Below are 23274 nucleotides of genomic sequence, written 5' to 3' on the forward strand. Positions count from 1 at the left end.
CGTTTTGGGTATCCTCCCCATCCAATACATTTTAAGAAAGTTTAAGCTAATTTGCTGCATTTCTAAGCCAATTAATAACTCTTAAATGCTATTTGGAGAACAGCAAAAACAAGCAAAAATTACCATAGCCATTATCATATTGGTTGGTGTAGCCATTCACCTCAGTTGACACAAACTATACACTACACATTAATTCGGCACAAGTTTAAATGGCTGTCTAGACTAACTAGACGAATTTATCAATCACGTTTTTTTTATCGACACAGACTAATTAAGCGACTGTCAGTGAGTGACACACTAACTAGAGGAAAACTGCTGATGCACAACCATGTTTCGAAATTGCACTTTGTGTATTCTATTATTCTATCTTTCAACAGTAAATTGAGACCCCGACTGAGTGCTGTCACTGCTGAATTTAATGTTATTAAGAAAACAGAAAGGTGTCATAATGTATAATATATTTTCTTAACATCCTTTCTGAATATAAAAGCAAACCAAGAAGTAATCATCTAGTATTTCTAGTGTCTGTAATCTGATTGCAATATTTTAGCTGGTAACTTAACTGATTAGTTCGTTTTTTCTCCAGATTACATGTAATTGATTACATTATTACATGTAATAAGTTACTCCCCAACCCACCATATGTCATGGCCATCTTCGTCACCAGATATCAACCCATTTGAACACTTATTCTGATTCTGAAGCGGCACCTGAGATATAATTTCCCCCCATCAATTAACAAACGCGCCTTGGAGACCAGATGCTGATAACAGGTTACCCATCAATTGGTGGGGAGGTGGAAGGTTGTTGGAAGACTGATGACGCAAACAGCAGGGGAGAGACACAAGTGGTGAGTTGACATACAGTATAAATACTCCCGTAGATTTATGTCCATTGTTTGAAAGAAAGGGAAGTGATGAGAGCATGAGTGTGCTCATAGGTTAATCAGCAAGCGTGGTGGAATTGCCTTAGGGCGCCATGCACATAGGCTGAATTTCAGGTGAATGACATTCCACAAGCTTGCTAATGGTAAAGAAGAGGAGAGACGTGAAGCTATGCTGATGAGTGACATCATTAACACTACCAACACTACCGTCCCTGTGGTCGGCGTCCTGCGGCCGGAGACGTCCTGCCGCCTCAGACGGATCGACAGGTTTCCGCGCCTGAGCAGAGGTGGCCAGTCCGCTCCTGATCCCCGGGATCGTCATCTTGGTCGGAGCCGTGCGTCGCGGAGGGGGTACTGTGACGTGTGCTCCCTCTCCGGCCTCTAGATCACCAGGCTGCTCGTTATGGCGCGCGTTTGCACATAATAACACTCACCTGGACTCCATCATCTCATTGGTTACCTGCCCTTTATTTGTCACTCCCATTGGTTTCTTCCCCAGTCGTCATTGTTTCTTTTTCATGTCTGTGCGTTGTTCGTGTATCTTGGTTTCATTTATTTATTAAACGATTCACTACTTGAACTTACTTCCCAACTCCCAGCGCACACGTTACATTGCCCCTAAAAACCAGTTTTAGAAAGTAATGTAACATAAAGATTATCCCAATGAATGGACATAGACGACTCATCTTAAACCACATATTTGTGGATACAAATACGTCAGGATTTCTGAACATATGCTCACAAATCATTTTACATTTATTCAAATTGTAATTTTATTTGTGAGCTATGTTGACTATATTTAGATATCATGGATTTATGTGTGATTTATTTTTTACATACGTTATTCGCAGATTATGGTTTACCTTGTGAAATATTTGTATATCTTCACAGATCATAGATTTCTTTGAGCTATGTTGAATAAATAAATCTAACCCCATAATCTAACCCCATCTTTAATCTTTACAATAAAGCCGTTGTTCTCAATACAGTACACATATGAGGAAGCATTTTGTTTTTGCCTTTGTCACGCGAATGTTTCACATAAATGGTCAATGAATTATTGTAACTGGCTAGACAACCGGTTTGTATAGCTTTCGATCAAGGTGCATTCCATCACAGAAATGAACAGTATATAAGCCTAGTGTGCAATTGTACCGCATACATGAGATGGTGAATCCACAGAAATAGGTGAGCTCATCAATACAACATTGTAAAATATGCGTAAAATTCATTTTAAGGATGGGATAATAATATTAATGGTTTCTGACGAATATGGTAAAAATAATTATCATATTTTCTCATAGATTTGAATTATCTTGGCCAAGGAGCTAGTGACAATGGGGAACCAAACCATGCTTTTGGTGATGCTTTTGTTGATGATGAGTAAGTATTGTCTCTTCTCAATATGACGCTGATGAGAAAAGCTGGTGTTAAATTGCACACGTTTTCCTTTGTCCCCACTTCTATTTAGTCTAAAAGGCTATAAAACCAACTTATTTTTCCATATTAATTTCCTTTGCGTAAACATTTAATCTTTGCTATCTCAACAGGTAGGGTGACCAATGCTGTTTCTGGTAAGTTTACCATGTCCAATAACTGATTTCAACCCAAAAAAAAACAAATTGTTTGTCAGCAAAACAAACAATTCCCTTTAAAGGATAGTTTCTCAAAATGACGATCTAATCGTAATTGTTTTCTTACCTTGAGTGGAGTTGCGCCTGTATTATATTTTTAATACAAGCTCTATGCGACTGTATTATATTTTTAATACAAGCTCTATGCGACTGTATTATATTTTTAATACAAGCTCTATGGAATGCCCTGTGAAGTAAACTACTCCTACAATGTCATAGTTTACTTCATGTATGAATAGTCACCCTAAAATAGCTCACACACTTCCATTCAATTTATATTGAAACAATATCACTCAAGAAAATCTGTGTTTGACTTTGAATGAAATGTTTTGGAACATAACTGTGTTTAATCATTTTAAAACTCCTGTAAGAAAACAATTAAGATGAAGTGAAAATTTGCTTCAGTAAGAGAACGTTGTTCTGAATGTGCATAATGTTGTCTGCACACTTCGTAATTGTCATTGTTTTATTTTATTTGACAAAAATCCATTATGACAAGGTGTAGACAATGCATGTGATAGAGTAAATACTTGGTCTGTAGATAAGTAGAATGTGACAAGTGTCACTGATCAAAACTATATTTAACTTTATACTCGGGTGGAATGACTGTAGACCTTTGCTGCGACTGTTGGTTTCCTTGTCGTGGTTACTGGGCTGGTACAGCAACAAGACCAAATCCATCTGTGACGAGACAGTGACGGTGTTCTAAAATCCTCAGAATAAACTACTTTTATTTAGTCACACTCACAGCCATAAGCTATTTTCTGTATGCTCGCCATTACTTTGTAAATAATAATAATTTTATTTTCCTGTAAAGTGAAGACTTTATCAGCTATACTTAGGTCATTATTTGAACTGGCTAGCCAGCTAACTTTAGCTAGATGACATGTTTTGTGTTTTATTATGGATCCCCATTGGGGTCCAACAATGTTAAGGATATAAAGTAACAAACACATTGTTTAGAAAGTTGGTTTTAGTTGCCTTGCCAGCTAGTATAGGTTGACATATGGGTTTATTGGTGTTAAAATAGAGCAAGCATGCTATTTGAAGCTCTGGGCTGCTGATGCCATTCAGACTGTCGCTTTGTGTTTATACTTTTTCACAATGACAACGACAAGTTTGATGTCAGATGACAATAGAATGTTCATGATGTCACCATGACAACTGTCTACAGACATGTCGATAGGCCAAATGTAAACCAGCCAAAAAGGTAGAGCAAATGTTTCAGTGCCCCATGCTATCATCGGTGGTCTCTTTGATTGAACTCTAGCTCAGTGTTGCATGTGCAATAGCTTGAACGTTAAAAAATAATAATTATGAACTCAAAACATAGTTAAAATTATAATTTTGATCTCATGGATGATGCATAGCTCTGTCTATTAATTTGAGTGTGGTTATATTTCTCCAGCCCCATCCCTCAACTTTTTACCAAAACAGTGCCGGGGTGTCCGCTGTTGTTGTTTGAACAGCAGATTGTATAATATCACACCACAATACTTAGCATTCGAACTATCCACTGAAAAGATTATTGCCAAAGGTGTTTATTTGTTATAGCAGGTGTTCCTTCAATGGTATTAAATGTCCCCTGACAATGACCTGCAATGGTTTTGTTTACTTGCCAACCTTCATTGCCCTCTTGGCAAAAGAAGTCTGCAAATATTTTGTTTGCCCAACACATTCGGTCAGGTTGCTCTTGTCAAAGATACTGTATTTTAATATCAACGATTAGAAATAACCCATTAAAAGAACCACTAGGGTAGCCTAGTGGTTAGAGCATTGGACTAGTAACCGAAAGGTTGCAAGTTCAAATCCCCGAGCTGACATGGTACAAAATCTGTCGTTCTTCCCCTGAATAGGCAGTTAACCCACTGTTCCTAGGCTGTTATTGAAAATAAGAATTTGTTCTTAACTGACTTGCCTTGTAAAATAAAGGTTAAAAAAATAATAATTAAAAAAAAATCACTCTGCATGAAACACTCCTTGTTGTGACACATTCCTCATCTTGCCAGAAACATAGCTGAAAGACTGCCAATAATGCATGACTTCCTAGAAACATTTGTGCTTTCATGTCATTAGCGGGAGAGTACAATGCAGGACAGTACAAGTATTCAGAGCCCTTGACCTTTTCCACATTTTGTTGCCTTACAGCCTTATACTTAAATGGAATTTAAAAAAAAAATGTTCCTCATCAATCTATACACAAAACCTCATAATGACAAAGCAAAAAATTAACAAAAATACCTTATTTACATAAGTATTCAGATCCTTTGCTATGAGATTCCAAAATTGAGTTCATGTGCATCCTGTTTCCATTGATCATCCTTGAGATGTTTCTACAACTTGATTGGAGTCCACCTGTGGCAAATTCAATTTATTGCACATAGCTGTCTATATAAGGTCCCACAGTCGACAGTGCATGTCAGCGTCAAAGCCAAGCCATTAGGTAGAAGGAATTGTCCTTCGAGCTCTGAGACATGATTGTGTCAAGGCACAGATCTGGGGAAGGGTACAAAAAGATTTATGGAGCGTTGAAGGTCCCCAAGAACACAGTGGCCTCCATAATTCTCCAAGTTGGCTGTCATTTGCCTCATTACCTGATCAAACATCTCTGGAGAGACCTGAAAATAGCGAATCCTAAAAGGAGTGAATCCTAACCACTCAGTGGAGCCTCGTTTGGCAGCGAAACAATTAATTCAGCCTCATTTACTGACTTTTTAAAACCATAGCTGATATGGCTGACTTGCTTAAACAAATGGCGTTTCTGACTCCTTGTGGATTTGTGTAAGTCGCTAACGTTATTGCCCTTCAGTAACAACGAACACCATGAGTTTTGACTTTTGAACCATACACAAACATTAATACATTCATGTTCAGTAAATGTATAATGCTTGTTCTCATATCATCAATACTTAGATCTAAATATAAGCAAATGAAATCAAACTTGTTGCTATGAGGTAGGACTATTTGTTCAGCACTTTCAAATGGATACCGACAGAAATTCAGAGAGAGAGATGCAGTTAGCCTACCATTTGAAGTATTTTATTGGGGCTACGTGGTCTAAAAAAGGAAAATACAATCATGAGGATCCACTTTTATAGACAATATACTGATGCACAGACAGTGCATTGCGCAAACAAAACAATTCTCGCAATACCAACTGGAATTACATGGGTCTATTACTTGAAAAAAATATTTGAATGAGGAGAGACTGTCACTGGCAGACATGGTTATAGACCCAACAACTTTATATAGTGTCCCGTCCTTGTGTAGAAAAGCACATGAGATAAATGTATTGCAATGCTGCTGTATAAATTTTGGACTCATTGTTATAAGGGCACAAGGCGAGACCCAGATGCAGACACAGGAGGCAGATGGTTATAGTCCAAGATGTTAATTAACAATCCAAAAGGGGTAGGCAAGAGAAAGGTCGTGGACAGGCTAAAGGTCAAAACCAGTTCAGAGTTCCAGAGGTACAGAATGGCAGGCAGGCTCGAGGGCAGGCAGGCAGGAATGGATCCAGAAAACAGGCAAAGATCAAAACCGGGAGGACTAGTAGACGAGAATAGAGAAGCAGGAGCACAGGAAAAACCACGCTGGTTGACTTGAACATACAAGACGAACTGGCACAGAGAGACAGGAAACACAGGGGTAAATACACCAAGGAAGTAAGCGACACCTGGAGGGAGTGGAGACAATCACAAGGACATGTGAAACAGATCAGGCTGTGACAGTTGTGCTGTGCTCACTTGAACAGGAAGGTGGAGCGGTGGTCCTTCTTGTAGGCAAGTTTTGTCATCAAAGGTGCTTTCAAGACAACTGGGAACCTTGAAAGAAATAAGGTTGAATCATGACATCAGTGATCTTCAGGTCGGAGCTCTAGAAAGAGGCCGAGTTCCCGACTTAGAATTCCGAGTTGGATTACAGTTCAAAACATATTTTCCCCTGTCGGAGCTAGTTTTTTTTTCCAGAGTTCCCAGTTGTCTTTAGCTCACTGAAGTCTGAGATTCTCCAGTTCCTAGTTCCCAGTTGTTTTAAATGCGACTGAATTCATGCTGGATTGACAGCATTGCCAATGTATTCAACCTTTTCTGGCCCATGGTGTGTTGCGAGGTTATTTCTATCCTTTTAAGCTTGGAAATAAGACCAATTCAGACAGCTGTTTTAAATCCTTTAACCCAGATTTGGACCACACACCCTCTCCACCGAATAACAGGTAGGAGAAGCAAAATAGTAATTGCTATGCAACGCTTGCAGTTAGCCACTGATTCCTTCCAAACCACTCATTGTTGAATTTGTTGATTTCCAAATTTGTCACGCCTTGACCATAGAGATCCTTTTTATGTCTCTATTTTGGTTTGGTCAGGACGTGAGTTGGGGTGGGCATTCTATGTTTTGTGTTCTATGTTTTCTATTTCTTTGTGTTTGGCCGGGTATAGTTCTCAATCAGGGACAGCTGTCTATCGTTGTCTCTGATTGGGAACCATACTTACAGTGCCTTGCGAAAGTATTCGGCCCCCTTGAACTTTGCGACCTTTTGCCACATTTCAGGCTTCAAACATAAAGATATAAAACTGTATTTTTTTGTGAAGAATCAACAACAAGTGGGACACAATCATGAAGTGGAACGACATTTATTGGACATTTCAAACTTTTTTAACAAATCAAAAACTGAAAAATTGGGCGTGCAAAATTATTCAGCCCCTTTACTTTCAGTGCAGCAAACTCTCTCCAGAAGTTCAGTGAGGATCTCTGAATGATCCAATGTTGACCTAAATGAGCGCTGTGATGAAACTGGCTCTCATGAGGACTGCCACAGGAAAGGAAGACCCAGAGTTACCTCTGCTGTAGAGGATAAGTTCATTAGAGTTACCAGCCTCAGAAAATGTAGCCCAAATAAATGCTTCACGGAGTTCAAGTGACAGACACATCTCAACATCAACTATTCAGAAGAGACTGCTTGAATCAGGCCTTCATGGTCAAATTGTTGCAAAGAAACCACTACTGAAGGACACCTATAAGAAGAAGAGACTTGCTTGGGCCAAGAAACATGGGCAATGGATATTAGACAGTTGGAAATCTGTTGTTGGGTCTGATGAGTCCAAATTTGAGATTTTTGGTTCCAACCGCTGTGTCTTTGTGATGAGGAGTAGGTGAAGAGATGATCTCTGTGTGCTTCCCACCATGAAGCATGGAGGAGGAGGTGTGATGGTTTGGGCATGCTTTGCTGTGACCCTGTTGGTGATTTATTTTGAATTGAAGGCACATCATTCTGCAGCGATACGCATCCTGTCTGGATTGTGCTTAGTGGGACTATCATTTGTGTTTCAACAGTACAATGACCCAACACATCTCCAGGCTTTGTAAGGTCTGTTTAACCAAGAAGGAGAGTGAGGGAGTGCTGTATCAGATGAGCTGACCTCCACAATCACCCGACCTCAATCCAATTGAGATGGTTTGGAATGAGATGTACAGCAGAGTGAATGAAAAGCAGCCAACAAGTGCTCAGCATATGTGGGAACTCCTTTAAGACTGTTGGAAAAGCATTCCAGGTGAAGCTGGTTGAGAGAATGCCAAGAGTGTGCAACGGTGTCCTCAAGGCAAAATGTGGCTACTTTGAATATTTTTTTTCATTTGTTTAACACTTTATTGGTTACTATAATATAGAACAGAGATATCAAATTGATTTCCCAGTGATTGCACGTTGGCCAATAGAACAGATGGTAGAGGAAGTTTACCCACTTGCCAAAGAATTCTCACAATGCACCCTGATCTCCGCCCCCTGTATTTCCATATTTTCTTCTTGGAAATTACAGGGATTAAAGAAAAAATCTTTGTCCAGTTCGAGGTGAGTAATCTCTGTTCTGATATCCAGAAGCTCTTTTCGGTCATAAGAGACGGTAGCAGCAACATTATGTACTTTTATTTGGCTCCTTTGCACCCCATTATTTTTATTTCTACTTTGCACATTCTTCCACTGCAAATCTACCATTTCAGTGTTTTACTTGCTATTTTGTATTTACTTTGCCACCATGGCCTTTTTTTTGCCTTCACCTCCCTTATCTCACCTCATTTGCTCACATCGTATATAGACTTGTTTATACTGTATTATTGACTGTATGTTTGTTTTACTCCATGTGTAACTCTGTGTCGTTGTATGTGTCGAACTGCTTTGCTTTATCTTGGCCAGGTTGCAATTGTAAATGAGAACTTGTTCTCAACTTGCCTACCTGGTTAAATAATGGTGAAAAAAAAAATGTTTATGGGGTTGAACTTGTCTAGGTGTTTTTGTCTAGGTTGCCTAGATTGGTTCTCAGATGCAGCTGTTTATTGTTGTCTCTGATTGGGAACCATATTTAGGCAGCCATATTCTTTGGGTAATTCGTGGGTTATTGTCTTGGTTTAGTTGCCTGTGTCTGCTCTCATTATATATAGCTTCACGTTCGTTTTATTGTTTTGTATAGTTTAAGTCTTTATCGTTCATTAAAAGATATGTATTCTCATCATGCTACGCCTTGGTCTCCTCGTTACCACGAACGTGATAGTCACAGTAATTAGGCTTCTCCAAGTTCTGACTCTGCTGATGGTCATTAGTCGTCTACCAAACTTGCTAACTGCCTGGTACTCAGCATTATATTGTCCCTCTAATCACTCTAACATTATTGAAACTGTAATCGAAAATCAAATCAAACACTTCACAAGAGCCCATTATGCAATTGCGCAAGAAAACAGTGATGGCTATTAAAAAGAGGAGGATTCCCATCAGCTTTCTTTTGGAAAGGCCTACTATATTTTTTTCTCAACTTTCCTAATAATAAGCACATTGCTTATCTTTACAACAGGAGTATAGCCTACCTGGCTGTCATGAAAATGAACCACGGGAAAAGCGTTCTCCATTTTCTATTTAAATGCATAGATGACATGTATTTTCTTCCCCTGCCCCTGTTTTAAGACAGGTGCATGATAATGATCCATTCTAAATCAAAACAAATGTCATATTATTTGGTATATGTAAAGACAAGATTAAATCAAGAATAGTCTGATGGGTGACAATATTAGCCTATCACTTGTGAATTATATCTTATCACTTCTGAATGATGCCCAGCGTAAGCCAAGAAACAATTTGTTCCAACTTTTTCGAATCACAGTCGCACACCTCATGTAGCCTAGCCCATAGGCCTATATGTTTTGATAAGGTTTGTTTCACAACTAAAGTGGCCAAATAACATTAACCCCCTTCATAAGGGGTGTAGAGCCTAACTGGAATACATAAGCAGCACGTGAGTTACGAGTTTGGGGAACATTCGCACACATACTGCCGTGTAATTGCCTAATAGTTTATCAACATTTAAACTAACGGTTCTGATATTTTCCATCAGCCACATTGTGAAGAAAAAAATGCTAGTGGTTGTATTAGTTTGGGCTCTATCACATCCCAGAACTGTCCCAGACTATGTTTGGAATATTTGTTTCCTCGCACAGAATAGAATAGGTTAACATTTGTACTGTGGGGGATAGTAGATTGATATAAGCTTGTGTTTTTGTTGTTCGTTAGGCCTACACATCTTGTTGGCTGACAAAAAGTAAATGTGGACAGTTCTTCCAATATCTTCAATATGCACTTCGGAATTGTTATGAGCTTGAGTGAAGACCCAAAAGCGGTTTTAACAGAAAACAGAGTTCTTTAATGAAAATACAGGAATGGCATAAATCCTCTTCCAACGTTGTCAGCGGAACAAAAAGAACGTTAGTATAGTGCAGGATGCTCCTGCCAGGCAGACTCCGACAGGACAGGACAAGGTGGAAGCAAACGAGACGACAGCTTGCTTCTGGCATCAAAAAACACAAACAAGAATCAGACCCTGAAAGTAGCAGGAACAGAGAGAGAAATAGAGACCTAATCAGAGGGGGAAGAGAGAACAGGTGGGGAAGAGTGAAAGAGCTAGTTAGGGCAGATGTAGAACAGCTGAGGAATGAGAGACAGAGAAGGTAACCTAAAAAGACCAGCAGAGAGAGAGAATGAAGAGAAAGGACAGGAACAGACATAACAAGACATGACAGGAATTGGATAAGGACTTCTGCAGTTGCGTCCCCGACGTGTCTTGTGGTGGTTAATTTCTTTACTATCAAATGAGGAGAGACAAACTTATCACACAAGTCAGAGTTATAACTGAAACTAAATCTTTATTCACTTATTAATAAGGGAGCAGGTAAATACAGCACGCACATACAAAGTGAATCGATTGAGTTCTCTGCGATAATGTGGGCTGGTCGACCAATAACCCTCAGATGATTCGTTGAGAGCCCGGAGACAAAGAATATAACACCTTTTTTATAGCAAACTACATCCTCCTGAATATTCATGACAAACAATAGATGTATGGAATGGGTCACAAGGTTAAGATTTGTAATAAAGATAATAATAATTCACACCAGACTGCTGTAAAGACCGTTCACTTTGTGTAGAAACCAGGGTCTGGCCCTGAGCCATCTCTCCTTGGTACCTTCCAATCAAACCGGAGCAATCTCCCTCACATGAATGGAATGTGGCCTAAGGCATCGTACATCTACTGTCAGCATTAAACCCCCAGAGGCCCATTCTCAGTAGAACACACACAGATGAGTGTTCTAAGAACCCCCTATTCTGTTGCATTAAACAACCATTTGATGCAATAACAGTATTTATAACATGATCCTGTAATTTCTCTCACAGTCGGTCTTCACTTGTAGCCTGTGAGAAAGACCCGATCACGTGATGGAGAGCCATGTGAGTGAGAGGTGCTTCGGATCACGTAGCGGCACAACGCAGCACTCCGGGCCAAGGGCACAATGACCACTGGCCGAAAAAGGCATGGATTGTTTTATGGTGCATTACAAAGGGGATGCAGCCACGAAATTTGAGGCATTAGCAAGTGCTTGTAAAATTGTGAATGTCTGTACAGTCTACGCAGAAAACAAAGCAGAGCTCATTCTTTTCAACCGACTATTTTCAAATCATCATTAGATTTGCATTATTCAGCTTTATAATGTATAAAAAAATCTAAACGTGCTTCCCGAGTGGTGCAGCGGTCTAAGGCACTACATTGCAGTGTTGCGGCATCATTGCAGCCTGGAGTTCGATCCCAAGCTGTGTGAGTCCCATAAGGTGGCGCACAATTGGCCCAGCGTCATCCATGTTAGGGGAAGGTTTGGCTAGGGGGGCTTTACTTTAGCGAGTGGGTGTTTAGAAGCATGGTTTGGCCGGTCATGTTTCGGAGGACGCATGACTCGATCTTCGCCTCTCCCGAGCCTGTTGGGGAGTTGCAGCAATGAGACAAGATCGAAATTGGATATCACAAAATTTGTGAGAAAAAGGGGGTAAAAAAATCTTAACATATAGCCCAACATTTGTAGTACAACTAAGGTTACATTAATACCTCTAAATTAAGCACATGGGAGTACCTATTTCTTTGTTAACCACTCAACACAGAATAGCCGCATGTGCGCACTCCCTCAAATTGTTGGAGAAAATATCCTTTCTATTTTATTCAACTTTGTGAAATTGTATTCTTCATACTATAAAATAATATAAAATAATGCCACGGGAATTCTAAGCAAATCTTGTCTGCTAAATGAACTAGTCTAGCCCACAGCCATTTGGCATAGCCAGATCAGGACCAAACATAAGGACAACTCAGAGTATGCTATTCTGTTATTCTGAAATAGACTACAATTTCTTCATTTCTTTCTTTAGACCTGTCTAAAGGTTTAGGCTATATTACATGGAACTATTCATCTTTTTCAAATTGAGATGTTCCAAAGGTATGCATCAGTGTCTTGTGGACTATGTGTGGAAGCCAGTAGATGCTAAATAAGTTTATGTTAATTAACGGTCAATTATCATGAGACTGACAGTTATTTGCTTGACAATCACCGGCTGACAAAATTCGTGACCGCCACAGCCCTAATTAGACCACAAATATGCTTATCAGAAGTACCCCATGAAAAACATTATTGCCAAAAGTGTTGATTTATCATAGCAGGTGTTCATTCAATTGCCTTCTTAGGGATCGGTGTCCTGTGTATGGGACGGTTGAGCTAACGTAGGCTAATGCGATTAGCATGAAGTTATAAGTAACAAGAAAATTTCCCAAGACATAGATATATCTGATATTGACAGAAAGATTAACAATAATTTAAGTTAACTGCACTGTCCAATTTACAGTAGCTATTGCAGTGGAAAAAGACCATGCTATTGTTTGAGGAGAGTGCACAATTTTGAACATGAAAAGATATTCATAAACAAATTAAGCACATTTAGGCAGTATTGACACAAAATGTAGAACCAAAATGCAATGGGTCATTTCATCAGTCTAAAACTTTGCACATACACTGATGCCATCTCGTGGACAAAATCTAAATTGCACCTGGGCTGAAATAATATATTATGGCCTCTCTCTTGCATTTCAAAGATGGTACAAAAAAAAATACAAAAGAACGGTTGATTCTTTCTTTGTATTATCTTTTACCAGATCTATTGTGTTTATGTTCTCCTACATTCCTTTCACATTTCCAAAAACAAAAGTATTTCCTTTCAAATGGTACCAAGAATATGCATATCCTTGCTTCAGGGCCTGTGCTACAGGCAGTTAGACTTGTGTATGTCATTTTAGTCGAAAATTGGGAAAAAAGGGGCGGATCCTTAAGAGGTTTTAAATTTCCCTTGACAATGAAGAGGTAATTTGCTAAATGACCGGCAATGCTTTTGTTCATTTATCAACCTACATTGCCCACCAGGAAAAGGAAGTCGCAAACATTTGACTTACTGGTAAAAGGTGAGCCTTCCGGTAATTTGATATACAGTATGTGATTAGCTAGAAATATGAGGATGAGGCTACCAGGCTAAATATATGTCCTCTTTGTTGTGTGCATTGATTGTTGCCAACCAGTGAAGCCATTTCTGTTGATTGGCACATGCATTTAAAAAGTGAAAGAACCAGACTTCTGAGTGATATAATCACACTTGAATAATTCCTCCAAATATTTCTTAGATTCCTACCAGATATAATACAATTAGATATGCTTTGTGAAATCAAATATAATTATAATTTTTTTTTTTACTATTATTAGTACTAAAAAAGTAATAGTTATCTTGGCTTATTGTTGATCCACTTTGATGGACAGGTTATACTTTGCTGACCTGACCACTGGTTTGTGATCGAATAACTCACTTGAAATAATTGCCAGTGTGGTCAAATATGGCTGGATAATAACTTTTTTATGACAGAGGGGCATTTTGTTCATCTCAGGACCACTCTATCCATTTGGGGCTGGAGACACCATGAGTTCCAGATCAGATGATGGAAGTTCCCCTCTTATTCCCCTGAGCCGGCCATTTGTCTATTTTGGAAACGCGTACCACCAGATATATGTGGGTAGAAATGTATATTTATTTATCTCTGTTGCATGAATCCTGTTGTGTATTTTGAATATCTTTGTGGGCAAAACTGTATGCAATGCATTATGACTTCTTTTGCTGGTCAGGTTGAATATTGGCTGTCAAAAATCAAGATGCCATTGTTTACCTGGATGTAATCTGGTTCTATGATGTCTGTTCAACCAGTAAACAACTTTACAATCAGAATATGCTGTTAAGGTGTTGCATGCCCCAAAAAAGTATGCTGGGATGCCTCCTGGAGTTGTTAAAGATTATACAACTTGATGTTAGATGGTTCTTCACCTTGAAAGTAGTCTATGGGCCAGGAGAAACTGTAATCCATGTTTTTTGTTGTTGCTGCTACTAACTTCAGCTCAAAATAGCTCACTGTGTGAGCGTGTTTTATTTTTTCAAAGTCCACATCATCTGAAATCAACTCAAATATGAATATTTTGTTTAATGTTACTCAAAGGTGATTTGGCCATCTAACATCAAGTTGTAAAAGCCTGAACTACTCCTTTAAGCAATTCAAAACCTGTTCTGATATACAGTACAACTAAACAAAATAATTGTGTAATCATTTACCATTTTTCAATGAACTCATTTGATTTAAGGTTAACCACAATGGACACCTGACGTTCAACCAAGCATGGTCCAGCTACACACCATACAGTTTTCCTGCACATTCCACAATAGATCTAATAGCTCCATTTTGGACCGATTTGGACAACCGATGGAATGGTAACATCTTTTACCAGCAGTACATCAGCGGCAGTGTTCTTCAACAGGCCACACAAGATATCAATCAGTACTTCCCAAACCTGGGCTTCTCTGCTAATTTGGTCTTCATTGCTACGTGGGATAGGGTGGCCTACTTCCCCAATTCAGGAACAGTAAGACTTTTCTTGTGGTTCTATATCTATCAAAAGTAATGCTAATTGTAAAGGCAATCGATACAACACCTGTGAAGCAATGATATGAAATAGAAATTACATGGGATTTCTTATGGTGGGTAAAATTGTTACATTATACAGTAGGCTATGTATTAAAATCTTTCTCTCATTTCCTTAATGTAAGGAAACCACCTTCCAAGTGGTTCTGATTGCTGATGTCCAATCCTCTTTTGTCCTGATGAACTATGGGCAGATTGCACTAGCACAACGCAGCATTCAGGTCAGAAGAATGAATGCATACTTGTAACGGTCTATCCCAATGGAGGCTTATGTACAAAAGTTTAGATTCAGAGCTTGTATATAATTCATTGTGATTGGAGGAAACATGGGAAAGTTATTCTACTTTAAAAGTTGGTAAACTTGTTATCCCACTTAGGAGACAAGTAGGAGAAAATATCCTTGAAAGATTTTGAGTGCTGGAGAGAATTTCGTTGTTTACGATCCTTCAGCATCGTCCACACCCTCTTAAGCCATAGATCCACCCATCTCTTTAAGATTTCACATGTCGGCATGGCCAACCGTCAGCATGGTCAACCTCTCCACTGTCTCAGCCAATCATGGCTAGCCAGAAAGGATCCTGTCTTTCTCCCTATATAGCTCAGTGCTTTCTCCTTGGCAAAACTCAATATTTTCTGATCCCATACAAGTTTGTAATTAAGGCACATGAATGTTCACGTTTAAGAAGGTATTTCTGCAACAACAACAAAAATATATATTGTCTGGTGATGTAAATGTGTTTTTTCATAATTAAATTTTTTAAATACATTTGTGTCTTTTATTTTTACTAGGCTGGCTATGACACAATCAACTCCATTCACCACTTTTCGATCCCTGGATCATTTCAAAGCAATTTTACAATGTTCAGCTCCACCAGTAACGTCAATGTTGCAGGTCGCTGGGCCTTTCGCACAGACCATGGCTCAAGAGGCTGTACTTTCAATGGTGAGAACAACACAAAAAAATACAAAACATAGGAGCCCCATTATTTTTGATTTGTGTTAAGAATTACTGTTCTTCTCCAAAATAGACAAACTATATTCAATCTATATTTTTTTAAGTGATGGTTGCGCATCATGTTACTGAGAGACTCTGACTAGGTTTAAATTCAATTCATGACATCTTGTCCAGGCTTCTGTCCTTACCCCATAATATTGGCTGCATGAAACATCTTCTATCACTCTCTTTCAGGTTCTCCTGTCCAGTTGGGTGACTCCTTCTGGAGTGACAACAGCTGCAGACAGAGGTGTACCTGCACCAGTACAGGCATTCAGTGCCAGAGCCAACCCTGCTCCTTTTCCCAAATCTGTCAACCTGACGCCTTCCGGTTCTCCTGCCAAACGATTGAACGCAGCACCTGCACCATTTCCGGCGACCCCCACTACTACACCTTTGACGGAAGCGTGTTTCACTTCCAGGGCACCTGCACTTATGTCCTGTCAGAGGAGTGTGGCCATGGACTGCCCTACTACCGTGTGGAGGGAAAGAACGAGAACCGTGGTAGCACCCAGGTGTCCTGGACCCGTCTGGTGAGGGTATCTGTTTACGACGTGGAGATAGAGCTGGTCAAAGGTCACCAAGCCGAAGCAAAGGTCAGTGCCGGTACACATGTAAGAGTTTCTTTGTCGCTCAAGCATGATTGATGTTTATTACTGTTCATTTCACATTGCATTGCACATAGTTGACAAAAATGTGAACTTGCACTTCACTGAATTGTCTCTTCATAATGCTGTAGGAAGTATTATTTTTACTTTAATGATATACACTACATGACCAAAGGTATGTGGACACCTGCTCATTTGAACATCCCATTCCAAAATCATGGGCATTAATATGGAGTTGGTCCCCCCTTTGCTGCTATAACAGCCTCACCTCTGCTGGGAAGGATTTTCACTAGATAATGGAACATTGCTGCGGGGACTTGCTTCTCTTCAACCAGAAGAACATTTTTGAGGTCGGGCACTGATGCTGGGCGATTAGGCCTGGCTCACAGTCAGCGTTCCAATACATCCCAAAGGTGTTTGATGGGGTGGAGGTCAGGGCTCTGTGCAGGCCAATCAAGTTCTTCCAAACCAATCTCGACAAACCATTTCTGTATGGAACTCGCTTTGTACATGGGGGCATTGTTATGCTGAAACAGGAAAGGGCCTTCCCCAAACTGTTGCCACAAAGTTGGAAGCACAGAATCGTCTAGAATGTCATTGTATGCTGTAGTGTTAAGATTTATATTCACTGGAACTAAGGGGCCTAGCCCGAACCATGAAAAACAGCCCCAGACCATTATTCCTTGTCCACCAAACTTTACAGTTGACACTATGCATTCGGGCAAGTAGCGTTCTCCTGGCATCCACCAAACCCATATTTGTTAGACTGCCAGATGGTGAAGCGTAATTCATCACTACAGAGAACGTGTTTCCGCTGCTCCAGAGTCCAATGGAGGCGAGCTTCACACCCCTATCTTAGGCTTGTGTGTGCGGCTGCTCGGCCAAGGAAACCCATTTCATGAAGCTCCTGACGAACAGTTGTGCTAACATTGCTTCAACAGCAGTTTGGTGTAAGTATTGCAACGAGGACAGACAACTTTTATGCACTACGCACTTCAGCACTCTGTGGTCCTGTTGTGTGAGCTTGTGTAGCCTACCACTTCGTGAGCTGAGCAGTTGTTGCTCCTAGACATTTCCACTTCAAAATAACAGCACTTACAGTTAACCTAGGCAGCTCTGGAAGGGCAGAAATTTGACAAACTGACTTGTTGGAAAGGTGGCATTCTATGACGGTGCCATGTTGAAAGTCTCTGAGCTCTTTCTTCAGTAAGGCCATTCTACTGCCAATGTTTGTGTATGGAGATTGCATGGCTTTGTGCTCAATTTTATACACCTGTCAGCAACAAGTTTGGCTGAAATAGCCGAATCCACTAATTTGAAGGAGTGTCCTCATACTTTTGGAAATATAGTGTAGTAGTGTCCTAATTATGTCCTTCTCTCTCATACACCTCAATGTTATGATTTCTACTCATTCTGCTCATCCAGGTCAACGGAAGCTTTGCCTCCACCCCGTTCTCCCTCCGTAATGGCACCATCCAGGTCTACCAGTCTGGTTTCTCCCTGGCAGTCAGCACCGATTTTGGCCTGCTGGTGATGTATGACGCCAACCACTATGTGAGAATCAGTGTACCTTTCAACTACTTCAACGCCACCTGCGGTCTGTGCGGAAACTTCAACGGCCACCGTGAGGATGACTTCCGCTCTCGCACGGGACAGATCCTGGCCTCTGACGTTGACTTTGCCAACAGCTGGCAGGCGTCCGGGGACAACGACCCAGCCTGTGAGAGGGTCCAATGTGCTGGGTTGGACTGTGCCTTCTGCACCCCCTCCCAGAGGATCCTTTATGGCAACACAGCTCACTGCGGTATCCTCCAGGACCCGTCTGGACCATTTGCCCCATGCCACCCTCAGCTGCCCCCCCAGACCTATGAGGAGAGCTGCGTCTATGATCTGTGCGTGGGGGGAGGGTACCAGCCCATTCTGTGCCAGTCCCTCAACGTGTATGCCACCCAGTGCCAACAGCATGGCATACAGCCAGGATTATGGAGGAGGCAAGGCTTCTGTGGTATGTACTGTATGTGCCAATCAACCTTGTAACTATGGTCTCTGTTCCACCGAATTGCACCATAAAAATAACATATGTTTTCACCATTTCTCTTTCCATTGTATTCCATCAGAAATCTCCTGCCCAGCCAACAGTCACTTTGAGTCCCAGGGCACAAGTTGTCCTGCCACCTGCAGCAACCTCAATGCCTCCCATGGCTGCCCCCTCCCCTCCCAGGAGAGCTGTATCTGTAACCTTGGTTATGTCCTGAGCGCTGGGGTGTGCGTACCCCTCGCCCAGTGTGGCTGCACCTTCGAAAACCGCTATTACAGCTCGGGAGCGACCGTCATACTGGACCAGAACTGCGGCAGGCGTTGCATCTGCAGCCGTGGCTCCATGGCCTGTTATTCCCATGGGTGTGGAGAACTTGAGGCCTGCAGCGTGGAGGATGGGGAGAGGGGCTGCAGACCAACCAGCTACGCCACCTGCTGGGTGGAAGGACCCAGGTCCTACCGCACCTTTGACGGAGTGACCTTCCAGTACCCCGGGGCTTGTGGGCTGATCCTGGCCAGGGTCATGGGGTGGTCCCCCCACACTCACTTTGTGGTGTCGGCAGAGAAAGTGCCAAGAGGCCAGCAGGGTTTCACCCAGGTGCTGAAATTTGAAGCGGTGGGGACACAGGTGCACATTGAGATGGGAGGTGGGAGCAGAGTGCAGGTCAGTGCCATTCATCAGTAATACAATGTAACTACAGATAACTACAGCCAACCACAATATGTATTGAATGTGTCATGAATCATGACATTGCTCAAATGTATCAGATATATCAGATTTAGTTTTTGTCTCCCGAATGTATGATTTAATTATTTTTTTATATAAACTCAGCAAAAAAAGAAACGCCCTTTTCAGGACCCTGTCTTTTAAAGATAATTCGTAAAAATCTTCATTGTTAAGGGTTTAAACACTGTTTCCCATGCTTGTTCTATGAACCATAAACAATTAATGAACATGCACCTGTGGAACAGTCGTTAACACTAACAGCTTACAGACGGTAGGCAATAAGGTCACAGTTATGAAAACTTAGGACACTAAAGAGGCCTTTCTATTGACTCTGAAAAACACCAGAAGAAAGATACCCAGGGTCCCTGCTCATCTGCATGAACGTACCTTAGGCATGCTGCAAGGAGGCATGAGGACTGCAGATGTGGCCAGGGCAATAAATTACAATGTCTGTACTGTGAGATGCCTAAGACAACGCATCAGGGAGACAGGAAGGACAGCTGATTGTCCTCGCAGTGGCAGACTACGTGTAACAACACCTGCAGAGGATAGGTACATCTGAACATCACACCTGCGGGACAGGTACAGGATGGCAAAAACAACTGCCCGAGTTACACCAGGAACGCACAATCCCTTCATCAGTGCTCAGACTTTCCATAATAGGCTGAGAGATTGGCTGGACTGAGGGCTTGTAGGCCTGTTGTAAGGCAGGTCCTCACCAGACATCACCGGAAACAACGTCGCCTATGGGCACAAACCCTCTTCACTGACGAGTTGCGATTTTGTCTCACCAGGGGTGATGGTCTGATTCGCGTTTATCGACGAAGGAACGAGCGTTACACCGAGGCCTGTACTCTGGAGCGGGATCGATTTGTGCGTTACAGGGGAGACATCCTCCTCCCTCATGTGGTACCCTTCCTACAAGCTCATCCTGACATGACCCCCAGCATGACAATGCCACCAGTCATACTGCTCGTACTGTGCGTGATTTCCTGCAAGATAGGAATGTCAGTGTTCTGCCATCGCCAGCGAAGAGCCTGGATCTCAATCCCATTGAACATGTCTGGGACCTGTTGGATCGGAGGGTGAGGGCTAGGGCCTTTCTTCCCAGAAATGTCCGGGAACTTGCAGGTGCCGTGGTGGAAGAGTGGGATAGCATCTCACAGCAAGAACTAGCAAATCTGGTGCAGTCCATAAGGAGGAGATGCACTGCAGTACTGCAGCTGGTGGCCACACCATGTACTGACTGTTACTTTTGATTTTGACCCCCCCTTTGTTCAGGGACACATAATTCCATTTATGTTAGTCACATGGCTATGGAACTTGTTCAGTTTATGTCTCAGTTGTTGAATCTTGTTTTGTTCATACAAATATTTACACATGTTAAGTTTGCTGAAAATAAACGCAGTTGACAGTGAGAGGATGTTTCTATTTTTGCTGAGTTTATATATACAATTATATTTTAAATAATTTACTGGGAGAGAGATTTAATCTAAAAGCTTTTAAAACCTCTCCTTCATGTACTAAATTCCTTTAAAGGGATAGTTCACCCAAATTACAAATCCCTTTAACCAGTTTTTTTGTCAAATCTCAAATCCCACATTTCCTAACGAATTGATCCCATTGAATCCAACCATAGGTGAATGGTCAGCTGATCCGATTGCCCTTTAGCACCGAGTCCGGCCACATCCAGGTCTTCCACAGCAGTGTCAACAGCATCGTCATCCACACTTCCTTTGATGTCACCGTCCAAATTGACTGGCCTCACTTGGTCCGGGTCACCACACCAGGCACCTACAACAGCTCCCTCAGTGGTCTGTGTGGCAACTACAACGGCCACAGGCACGATGACTTTCGGACCCCGAACGGTGTTCTGGTCAACAACTCGCAACTCTTTGGAGACAGTTGGCGGGACGGGTCCCTCTCGGCGCACTGTGTGGAAACGGAAAATAGGGTGCTGCCACAAATTGGACAGAACACCACTGTTTACTATTCTGACCAGTCATGTGGCCTTATGGCTTTGCCTGGTGGGCCGTTCTCTTTGTGCCAGAGCAGGGTGGCCCCACGGGATCGGGTGGAAGAGTGTGTGGAGGATTTGACTGAAGCGGATGGGGCCCCAGGGGTCCTGTGTGAGGCTCTTCGTGGTTACGCCCTAATGTGCCAACAGAGTGGCATCACAGTGGGAAACTGGAGGGATGTCACTGATTGTGGTGAGCACCAGTAGCATTATTGCATACGCTGCACGTCAACTGAACCCCTACATTAAAATGCACATGTATCACAAGCGGGTTCATGTATACCTATTATGCCCTTCAATGCCAGTATAGTATAAGTAGTATAATTAAGTATAGAATACTGGCATTGACGGGCATAATACATATAGCCTGAATCTCAAAACGAGCACTTCGATCACACAATCACTCGATATGAGCATTCATGACTCAATCAGGTCAATCTCACTGCGTCCTGCTCCCTTCGGAAGCCTCTTTATCGAGTTGGCATCCTATTGCGACTCAGTGCCCTTGGAAGCAATTTGTTCCCATGAATTGTAGCATGTTAACTAGCAACAACAGTTATTACTACGTCACCCTCAAAAATAGTCTGAATAAATCAAGAAATCTGTAATTAATTTTGAACTTTGATTTGGAGGAGGTCTCAGTTGCGCAATTTTAAATCTAGCTAAGGAGTTTCATGTTTCTGAAGCTTGTCTATTATTAACGTGTTTGCTAAATTTGAGCCAGCCACTTCATATGAAACGTAAGAGAAACCTTCCAACCAGCTAGTGCAACAGTAAATCAGGGGGTTAAAGTTCCCTGTCATTGTGACGGATTTCTGTCATATGGACTCTGGAGAGATCGTTTTTTACGATCAGTGTAGATCCGCAATAAAAAAAAAATCTCAGGGGGATTGGGTTTGGAGATGACAGCCTAATACAGAAGCATGTCTGTTCTACGAAATATTTGCGCTGAACTGACATACATGATTGTTGCTTTACACTCCTATGTTCCGAAGAAGGAAGGGAATAATCCATAATGATAGTCTATAATGCGCTCAAATCAAACAGCAGTGTACTGTAGCTCTTGGCAAAAGTAATTCAAAGCCTAAAGTTTATTACTCAGGATGAAACTTTCCAGCGCCATGTAATGTTGTTAGGCAACCCCATAGTAGGATAGTTTACCTATTTACCTAGTCAGCTTGTTATTGTGTGTTCTATGTGAGATAAATATTCCTCTCGAGGTGCATTCAAGTTGCAAGAGGGAAACATGTATTCCGACAAGCAGTCAATGCACAACAATTCTTAATGCTATCAAGGGAAAATGTTTTCCAGTTTTCCATTGCTACCACATTCTTTTCTCTACACCTTCAATTGCGTGAGTTGGCCTCCGATAATCAATCTGAGATCGATTTAAGTTTCTGTCATAGAATTGTTTTGTTTGTTGCTTTAACCCCTGTATTAAATACAATGCTCATTCCATAAGCAAACTAGCTAGTTACCTAGCTACTGTATTAACATTATTTTATCACAATGAACAGGTTTTTAATGAATTAGCAAACAGTTTGCTCTGCCCTTTATCAGTGCAATGCCTAACATCCTTAGCTAGCGCTAGTTCAAATTCCATCCCTGTGTTTGTCAGTGAATCTAGCTAGCAGCAGGCTACAACAAGCTAAAACCAGCTGATGAAATCACTAGCACCGTTATACAATGCTTGCACTTATTTTGTGCAGGAGTAGAGATGTTGTTTTCACTGTCTATCGGAGTATCTCTGTCTGCCTCAAGTCTCCAGTGCCCGTGTTTCATAGCAATGAGTCATGCCCCAAGACAGGTTGTGAAAGACAGTGCTCGCAAATGGTTTTAGAATTTTTGAATATTGATAAGTGGCAGTTGGGACGTCGGAGTGTGCATCGTCTCAATGCAAATTTTGGCCAAAACAATTTCAGACTTGAGTGATCACTATAGTACACAACAGCAAGTGGCCAATCTATAAAGGGCTTAGGGGCCAAGTGTTTGGTTTGAGATTCAGC

At 41.4% G+C, this 23274-nt stretch overlaps 1 protein-coding gene across 2 annotated transcripts in view; it reads left to right on the forward strand.

Annotated features, from left to right (window-relative positions):
- The first annotated feature begins 2033 nt into the window (after positions 1–2033).
- LOC135504781 (alpha-tectorin-like) overlaps positions 2034–23274 on the forward strand; it is a 40325-nt gene continuing 19084 nt past the window's right edge. For both annotated transcript variants that reach the window (XM_064923639.1, XM_064923640.1), the window contains exons 1-11: positions 2034–2074; positions 2191–2269; positions 2437–2460; positions 13806–13927; positions 14548–14826; positions 15011–15106; positions 15675–15828; positions 16075–16475; positions 17913–18492; positions 18605–19188; positions 20891–21461. In XM_064923639.1, coding sequence (XP_064779711.1) covers positions 2224–2269; positions 2437–2460; positions 13806–13927; positions 14548–14826; positions 15011–15106; positions 15675–15828; positions 16075–16475; positions 17913–18492; positions 18605–19188; positions 20891–21461 — 2857 coding nt within the window. In that variant the 5' untranslated portion in view covers positions 2034–2074; positions 2191–2223. The remainder of the gene's footprint in view (positions 2075–2190; positions 2270–2436; positions 2461–13805; positions 13928–14547; positions 14827–15010; positions 15107–15674; positions 15829–16074; positions 16476–17912; positions 18493–18604; positions 19189–20890; positions 21462–23274) is intronic.

This window comes from Oncorhynchus masou, chromosome 18 (genome assembly GCF_036934945.1).
Source record: "Oncorhynchus masou masou isolate Uvic2021 chromosome 18, UVic_Omas_1.1, whole genome shotgun sequence".
NCBI lineage: Eukaryota > Metazoa > Chordata > Actinopteri > Salmoniformes > Salmonidae > Oncorhynchus > Oncorhynchus masou.